The sequence below is a fragment of the Alosa pseudoharengus genome, unplaced genomic scaffold, assembly GCF_046254945.1.
Source record: "Alosa pseudoharengus isolate Yale_2024_CS ecotype anadromous, Long Island Sound unplaced genomic scaffold, YU_APseudo_1.1 YU_APseudo_1.1_scf_12, whole genome shotgun sequence".
Classification (NCBI taxonomy): domain Eukaryota; kingdom Metazoa; phylum Chordata; class Actinopteri; order Clupeiformes; family Clupeidae; genus Alosa; species Alosa pseudoharengus.
The window spans coordinates 25841784-25851783 of NW_027468587.1; the positions used below are offsets into that span (position 1 = coordinate 25841784).

The 10000-nt window shown below is 42.5% G+C and overlaps 1 protein-coding gene across 1 annotated transcript in view; it reads right to left on the reverse strand.

Annotated features, from left to right (window-relative positions):
• tsnare1 (T-SNARE Domain Containing 1) overlaps positions 1–10000 on the reverse strand; it is a 108782-nt gene that overhangs the window by 41598 nt on the left and 57184 nt on the right. The window contains exon 9 of the mRNA XM_076279489.1: positions 3512–3594. Coding sequence (XP_076135604.1) covers positions 3512–3594 — 83 coding nt within the window. The remainder of the gene's footprint in view (positions 1–3511; positions 3595–10000) is intronic.

The following is a 10000-nucleotide window of genomic DNA, read 5'->3' on the forward strand; positions in this document are numbered from 1 at the left end:
TCCAGAAGGCGAGGGACTGGGGAAAGGCAATCGTCTTGTTTTGCATGCCTGTGTTCGGAACATCAGCCAATAGGCCTTCCCGGCTCCCGACAAACAGCAACATTACTGCGTTTATCAAGAAACTGTTGATCCTCAGGATGAGCTATGATATGTATTGACAGCATGTTTTGACAGTAGCCAGACCTGTTTCGTGTCTGATGTTAGCGAGCTAGCTCTCTCCATATGTCCGTCATTATGTATAAGTTTGACATTGTCAATATATTTATTTTTAATTAAAAGTTCAAATTCATGTTGGTTGTGGTTTATTTTCTAGTCCTTAGTGATGAGCCTATTAGAGAAATAGTGATTTCATTTGGGGGAAAAGGTTGACAACAAACACTTAATAAGTGGAGCTACTACAGTAAGCTACTCTGTTGCCTTATATGACGATAGTCTAGCAGAAAGATGGTCCTGCCTTGCATCATCTTTATATTGTGCAAGTATAACTTGTGTTGTATAGCAAGTGATATCATATTACATTTTAAGCTGCATGGTTAATGATTTTGCTGTCATCAGCAAAAAATCAGTAACCATTCAGCCTCTTTCCACAAGTCTATAATGATGAAATTTGGTATAATGATGAAATTAGCCAGGCTCAGTGTCAAGTCCACTAAGTAACCTTCACCAAGCTCTCAGTGTGACCCAGGATTTGCAGCCCACTGAGGAGAAGGTAATGACCAGGGCCAACTCATCTCTGTCCAGGAAGCACAGATGAGTAACGGAGGCCTTACAGTGACGGCACTGCCTACATGCTGTAGGAGGATGGAAGTGGACAGAGTGCACCCGTAACTAACATGCAAATTGATGTGTGTACGCAAAAACGTGCACACACACACACACACACACACACACACACACACACACACACACACACACACACACACACACACACACACACACACACACACACACACACACACACACAAACACAAACACACACACACCAACTTAAAACCCTGTCTTTTTTGAAGCCCGCCTTTGGAAATAATTCACGGTGGAAGCACAGAGGAGCTTAAAATGGAAGCCTGAAATAATTAACCATCAAAGCACTAAGAGAGAAAAAGCAAGAGAGAGAGAGAGAGAGAGAAACAGAGAAAGCCAGAGAGAGAGAGAGAGAGAAAGAGAGAGCATAAGGAGAAAGAGAAGAAAGGAGATGGCGGCTTCAAGAGTGACAGTGTTTGGATAGGTAAAGCAAAATTAATATTTATGTATTAAGCAGGCAGCATCCCAACAGTACAGGTGACAATGCTCCAGTGGCTGCCTCCACAGATTTACGGCGCAGGAAGAGAAGAAAAGAGGAGTCAGACAGAGAAAGGTAGAATAAGAGAGATAGAAAGAGTGGAGGAGAGATTTAGAGCAAGCGAGAGAGAAAGAGGGAGAAAGAGAGAGAGAGAGAGTGAGAGGGAGAGAGAATTAAAGAGGCAGAGCAGATGAAAGTGGAGAAGAGGTAACATTTAGGAGATAAGGAAAAAGCTGACAGTATGAAAACGGTGTGGATGACAACAAACAGATACTGGTAGTAAGGAAATGATGTTAGCGCAATGCGCTACAGGTCTGTGAAACATAACTCATAGTACAGCTTTCTGTTTGAGTAGACCAAATATGTTTGTGTGTGTGTGTGTGTGTGTGTGTGTGTGTGTGTGTGTGTGTGTGTGTGTGTGTGAGGGGGAGAGAGAGAGAGAGAGAGAGAGAGAGAGAGAGAGAGAGAGAGAGAGAGAGATAGAGAATGTGTGTGTGTTGTGTGTGTGTGTGTGTGCTTGTGTATGGGTACACCTGTTTATGCGTATGTTTATTTACAGTCTCATTTACTACTGCAATTTCAATACTTAACTTATAATAAAATACATTCTTCTCAGTGCCTAGGACAAATTTGTGCACTGTTGTGACAGGTTCATACTCATAAGTAGGAACATCAGAGAGTGTTCCTTTGTACGCGTGTGGACATTTCTCTCTAAGAGGTCATAAAAAGGCCAACAGAGAGAAGTCCACATGTACACACAAGCACACACACACACACACACACACACCTCAACCTCTCTTCATTAACCCCTGTCACTGTTGTCAATACATTATTTAGGAGTGCCCGAGGACCACTCCATCCTCCGCCTCCTGGCTTTCTGCGCTCCTCACGAGTGAAATCTCGCCTGCCCACAGGCCTCTCTCCCGTGTCTGCCTTTACATAAGGTTCCATCTCAGGGAGAAATGACTTCCTAAGTCACAACGCTATTGTCTCTCTTGCGATCTTGCTGTATTTCCCTTAGGCCAGCGACAAAGGAAAAAAACGTGCATCTCGCAGGGGCGATGTGAAGGGAGAGGGGGGGGAGAAACGTTACGGCGTTGCACTTGTTCGTCGGCTCCAACCTCTTTTACACACTCTCTCGGTGCAAAGAGACATTCTTAATTTACCGAGGACGAAATTTCATCAAACAACTCAGAATAGAATTTGTCTGATTAGATTTCAACCCACGGGGGGAATTTGCTCTTCGGAGCCGAACACGCCGGGGCCTCTCGAAGCGCCACTCCATCAGCGGGCTGATATAACCGCGGCACACTCAATAACACTTATTTCATTTTAAGATGTGCTTTGAGATGTAACCATAACAGTACAAGGACTAAGACATCTTCACAGCCTCTCAACAGCAGATTTTATAGATATGTCTCAGGGAGCCTGGACTGAAGCAAAGGAAAAACAGATATCATCTGACAGCAATATTCTAACCTGCTACATGATGGCTATTTTACACACAGCTAATGTACAATAACAGACCTTTTTTTTTCTTTTGCACTTGTGAAAACAGTTCCCTCTGATTTTTAATTGAATGTGATTTTTCACTGTTTATTTTGTTTTATTTCAATGCAACATTTTGTACATAGATGGGGTTATGCGGAATTCCTTTTGAAATGCTATTTGAACAATGTAAAGTAGGCTATAAGGCTAAATTCATATTACAATTAGCATCTTATCTCATTTAGTAAATTAATTCTGTTTCATTATTCATCTATTACATTTCAACAGTATGATCTTGTAAAATGAACACCATAAAGCAAGCATTCAATTTAGATTAGCGGTTGAGATCAAGGAACCACCATTGTGGAGGGACTGAGCAATATTGTTAAGAAGGATGAGAACAATCCCTCTCTCTCTCTCTCTCTCTCATGCACACACGCACGCACACGCACACACACACACACACACACACACACACACACACACACACACACACACACACACAAATGTTCTAAAATATATATAAAATCTATTTACACCCCTGGTACGAATAGCCTTGGCCACACAGCTGAGGTATTCACACCCTGTGACATAACAACAAAAACACGTTGCTCACGTACACAAAAAACATGGCGGACATTCGTTTTTTCGTCGAATTGCTGTGTGCATCGGGGTACGAATAGCATACACTGCTAATTGTACCAGGGGTACAAATAGCCTTACCCATAAAAAAAAACAGTGTACCTGGTGATGACTGGCCTTGGCCAGTTCCTGATTGGCCAGGTCCACGTGTGATGATGTGGTCTGGATGTAGTCCTCAATGCTATCTGTTGGTGAGAGACAGGGGGAGTTACAGTTGGCTACATGCAGTCATACCACAATATGACTGGCCTCATTCTCCTCCTCATCACTGCTGCACGCTTCTAAAATCTCTCTCTCGCGCCCGCTCCTGATATCTTCTGTGTGTCCTTGATCACCTTCTCCAAAGCTCTTTGAGAACATGTGAGTGTGACTTAGATACCAATATCCAGACACACACACACACACACACACATAAACACATATCCACAATTCATTCTGTCGGGCCCACAGGGACCAAAGACTGAGTCGATTCCATGCCACAGAGATATACCTGCACCTTCTTTCCAATATACTGTTGCACTCAATATGTGCACGCTGTTGAACGCAGGATGCCAAGGTGGGCTAATGCACATCAACTGAATCCAAATGCAACATCCAGTCCAAATATCCGGAAACATACAGTCAAGATAACTAACATTCTACATGTTTCCAAATAAGCTTTCAGCATAAAAATATAAAAATAAAGCATTGTTCTCCATGGCAGGTGAAAAAATAAATACAAAACAAAGTAAAATATACACCAATGCATTATTCAGCAAGCAATTGTCATTTTCTTTAATGTGCCGCCTGACAGTTTAACACAATAAAAGAATCAAACAGAGCAACAAACAAACACAGAATTTAGACGTGACATATCCCCAAGACATTAATTATAGTTGTGTCCCTTACTCATGCTGTGTTGCTATTAATCTTTGGCTTTTTGTAGATTTGTGTATCTATTTATATTGTATTTATTCAGTTAATATCATCCTGATAGATATGACTCCCGTTGTACCAGAAACTATGCATTTTACAATATATATGTATACTGTACCTCAAACAAAGGTTATAATTAATGTAAACATAGAAGGTTTGTCTTCATTCTTGGGATTGAAAAGAAATGGCCATTTAGCTGAACATTAAAAGTAAACATTTTCCTTATATATGGGGATGTAAAGTAAATGTTGACCTCCCTCTGTCACCCTTGACAACCCTTGTGGGTGGCTACAGTGATTGAAAAACCCCACACTCCACCCTCATCTAATGTCATTGTGCCTGCTAGAATGGCAAAAGAACAGCTGTTATGGACAGCTTTCATTCATTACTACACCATAGCAGAAAAAAAAGCTTAGCGTGTCCTGTCCCTCTACAGTACCTTCACCGTTAACTTCAATACTGTCTTTTCAATCTCTGCTGTATGATGGGAGGTTTTATAACAGAAAAAGGTCACCACATGGAGGAATAACATGGACACACAACAACAGCAGCAACTGAGTGTGAGTGTGTATGTGAGTGTGTGTGTGAGTGTGTGTGTGTGGGTGTGTGTGTGGGTGTGTGGGGGGGGGGGGTGTGCGTGTGTGTGTGCGTGCGTGTGTGTGCATGTGTGCTTGTGTGAGAGTGATGATGTGATATATGTATGATCCATTTCAGATAAACCACGATAGGTTCAGTCAGAAAGACAATGATAGGGTCAGCTACGGCACAGTCACACTGGACAATGTTTCATGCTCACAGCGTCAGTCAATAACATCATCCCAGTGTGTCCATTTCTCATAGACCTTTGGTTCCGTTGACTCCCCCAGTCAGTGAGATGTGAGATGCATGGAGGCTTTCAGGAAATCACATATGACCACTGGCAGGAAGGGACATTGACCTATCGAGCAGATTCTTAATCAATCAACAACTGTCAAAATTAAAATGAATAGATAAATAAATAAACAACAGCGAGAGAAGGAGTACTTTAACAAGGACCTGTCTATTATTGTGGAGGCCCCTGCAACTGGTAACACTGTTGATTAATTTCATGGCCCATTGGCATTACTGAAGGCAGTGAAAGACAAAGTGAGGCATCCAACACATTAACACTGTCACCAACACACTGGTGAGGTATCCAACACATTAACACTGTCACCAACACACTGGTGAGGCATCCAACACATTAGGACTGTCACCAACACACTGGTGAGGCATCCAACACATTAGGACTGTCACCAACACACTGGTGAGGTCTCCAACACATTAAGACTGTCACCAACACACTGGTGAGGTCTCCAACACATTAAGACTGTCACCAACACACTGGTGAGGTCTCCAACACATTAACACTGTCACAAACACACTGTCAGCGATGATATGTGTTTGTTACACAGCCCTGAATGTGCCATTCTATTCAGAGCAAATACAAACTATGTGGCGTAGCTGACCCTATCATTGTCTTTCTGACTGACCTTGTCATTGTTCATTTGAAATGGATCCATATCATGCATGCATGCACTCTCACACAAGCACACATGCACACACAACACACTCAAACGCGCACACGCACACACACAACGCACACACGCACGCACGCACGCACGCGCACACACACACACACACACACACACACACACACACACACACACACACACACACACACACACACAGTCTTCATGTTTTCATGTTGTGCAGTTGTAGTTTTCTCTCATATTAAGGGCCATGAGCTAACCACCTTCTCAGGCTAACAGAACAGCCACAGACGACTCCAGTGACTGTCCATAACAGCCTCCACCTAATGGAGAACCACAGCTGCTCATTCCTTAATGACCCCGAATAAACAAACATGACAAGCAGCTATCCGACAAACAACAATTCTCACTCAGAAATGTGCAGTTTGACGACAGGTTGGTGCGTGGACATGAACATTTTAGAGAGGGGAAGAAAATAGGAGACCACACAACCATAAAACAAACATCCAATTAAGTATGAAAGTCAATTAGGCATTCCAGATACAGAGTTACAAAGCTTGAGAGCTATGGCGAACTCTACCTTAGTGGAATTCAATCGATCATTTGGAGCCTGCATTACAGCCTGCTTGCTGCTTGGCTGCAGATATGACTGGATGCTCCTTTGTCTCTATCATACAGTACACAACAACACTTAGAACACCACACACACACAGAGGGGAAGAGAGAGAGAGAGAGAGAGAGAGAGAGAGAGAGAGAGAAAGAGAAGAGAAGAGACATATGAGTGACTAATGAGTGATTTGGGACCAGAGTCTGTCGGTCAGCCACAGGAAGCTTCTCCTTGTATAGTGATTTCAACTGATTCCACGATAGAGCCAAAAGTGACATGTCATAAATTACCCTCTGCCCAGACATGACACAAGTTGCAAAGAGTAGTCTCTTACCCGGGTGTCAGTGTGTGTCAGTATTGACATAAAATTGCCATGCCAGCTCTCTGAAACATTGACCTTAAGTCACAGCCATATCTTCTAATCACACAACTTCCAATTGAAAATGTAATAGGGTGTGAGTATTATCATACTTTCATTTAGCAGGAGATATCCAGAGTGCTGTGGAGAGCAAAGCGAACCTCTTTGTTCCGCATTGGATTCATCCATCCAGGTTGGGTTGTTCAGATTAGTCTGGCTCTGTCTCAGTAAGCGCTTTCAGACATACGTGTAAGACCGGAGGTTCTGCCGATGTTAAACGGTGGGGCCGTATATCTGAACGACATAACCGGTCATATGGAAGTCCGAATTCACCCGGTGTTTATACTACTCCCCCCCTAGTATTTCCTCCGGACATTATGTAAATGTGCTGTGTCTGAACGAGAAGTAGAACATGCGGTTAAAATCACACCTAGTGAGAGGGCGTGTTGGTGACGTTTCTTTCGTGCGTCCATGTGGTTAGATCTGACTTAAATGCCAGTGTAATGATGGAGTGGCATAGTGCTGTCCAGAAAATCTCCGACCTGGAAAGATGCAGACATCACGGAGCTACTGTCCATGAGAGCATACAACATTTTGATAGAACACATGAAGGGAATGGCACGTTGTAGCCTACAACTGCATGGCAAGGCCAAACGAATTCAAAAGACTGAATCATCATAAGCAGAAGGCGCTGAAAAGGCAGTAGCCTACAGCGACATCGTTGACAACAATAACAGGAGTATTTAATAAATTGTTAGCCAACACGGTTTTCTGTTCATTGATAGCCTTAGGCAGAATTAGGCTACAGAAAAGAATACAGGATTTGTTTTCTCTCCCGGCAGTAAAGACAGTAGATTCGTGTTTAAAATCTAAATGAAAACTAAAGGTAGGCTATAGGCTATGCATATGACCATCCAGGCTGGTGATCTGTCAAGAATGATGAAGATCGTAAGATACAGATGGTTTTATTGTTGCTGTCATTATTACCACAAACACGAATTGACAACGAAACCATGGCGATCGTGGGTTATATCTTGCCTGCTTATTAGGCCATGCACAGCCCTGTCAGAACTCCGTGTAGCATGCATAGCCTACTGGCAGTTTTCATAGACCATCACCAACTAATTCGCACTTTGGATATATCGTTGGATTGTGAAAAGCCCAATTTCGAATAACTACCCGACAAACACGGGACGTCCCCCGGACCTCATGCCGACATTCACGACGTCCCCGATTGGTCCCGAACGTCATGTTCTCTAGCGGACGTTCCGGTGACCTTATTGAATTCCGGAGCAAGTTTTCGTTTGGTTATTGCGTGACTGTCCGGTGCAGGACTTTCTGGGGACGTCACCGTCAGGTCCCTCGGATGACATTTGCATTTGGTCATTTCAAATACCTCCTAAGGACCCGACAATAACGTTAGGACATGGGGGGGACGTTTGTTTATTCACACATGGCAGCGGAGTTGAGAGCGCTCTGGCTACCGCCTGCAGGACGGAGACATCACATCCATGCAAGACTTCACGTTACACGTCTGGAGATGACTAAAGTATCTATCTATCTAGTCTCTAGCAGTAGCTGCATTAGCCTACCGTAGTCTACGGCAACATATCATACAGTTTATGAAGTTGTGCGTCTAGGAGCAAAGTAGAACCAACCATATGTCTACTTTGCTCATAGACGCACAACTTCATAAACTGGGAAAAGGGTTAACGTTAAACTCAAAATGTATGTGCTACATAATTACATAATTCAGCATGTCTGCATGCAGACATGCTGAATTATGTGGCACATACATTTTGAGTTTAACGTTAATGTATAACGTTACAAACTAGGGAAGGGATTTTATCAAAATGTTAGCTGATGTGATGCTTGGTGTAACGTTAGCAAAGTCGCTGTTCTTAGCTTCTAGCTTAGCCTACAATGTGCTTTTCTTCAGATAACTGTCATTATGTAATGCATGTAACATGCTCTAAATAGGCAGTGGTTTATTTAACGTAGTCACGTACTTATTATCTGTTTTATTTTCAGAAACACACACACGGCCGAATTGGGACTGAACCGCTTTTGGAGCTGAATACGATGCAATAAAACTAGACACATGTTAAAAACAGACCACGTAGCATTTGTTTAGGGTTGTCTAGCAACATAAGTGACTACTTAATTTGTAAAGCAAAATGATCTAGCTCTACATTGCAGAAGAATTAAGGATACTGCTTCTTCATGACTTGTTTAAATGTCATTGTAATTTATTTGACGCATGCTCGCGTTTAAAACTGTCACGCATAGGCCTAGCTGTCCCCGATGTTACAGCAGCTCCTTGTGGAAACAGCAAAGAGTGCACATATCCAATGAGATTTCTAACGAGGAGCAGAAGCTCTCTGCCTCACCAGAGCCTTACTGTTTATTAATAAAACAATGATATAGAATAGAAACATCAGATTATATTTATTTCATCTTAAAGTTGGCTATAAAGAGCATTCATAGCCTAGAGAAAACGATACATTTTTCTTTATCTGCAATGTTCCAGGAAGAAAGGCTTACATTTATAGGCTGTCCCTGTTTAGCCTAATCACAGCAGGTCCAAGAAAACGAGTGGATATAACGTCAATGCATTCTAGTTATGTTTCATGTACTTTATTTCATGTTGAGTTTTGCTTCCCAGCATGCATTGCAATTCATTTAGTATTTTTGGCTATTATTCGTTTTTAATATTATGAAACAATATGGTTTGAACAATTTATCTTAGGCTAGCCTAGGCCTACTCTGATGATGTTTTGAACAATATGCTACGGGATATGCCCATTAAAACGTCGTATTAGTTTATTAAGAAAATTACACCGTAGATGTGAAAGCAGCACATCCTAGCCCGGTATAAATGTCCATGTCTACTCATCATTAGTGTAATGCATTCGGAGGACGTGATTTCATACATGCGTGAAAATATGAGGTGAGTGAAGTTGATTGCGTAGTTGCAGAATAAGTCATTAATGCGTGTTAAAGTTCCGTCTACCTCTCTCCTAGCAACGCTGAGATTTACAGGATGTAATACCATACCAAATCGCGCTTCATGTTTTTTTTTTTTTACCATCGCGGAAATATAAACGTCGCGCGCATAACGTCGCGGTGACCATTACAGGACGTCCTCTCAAAGTCTCGTGGACGTCTTTTAGACCTCCCGAACAGAGGTCCGCGGGACG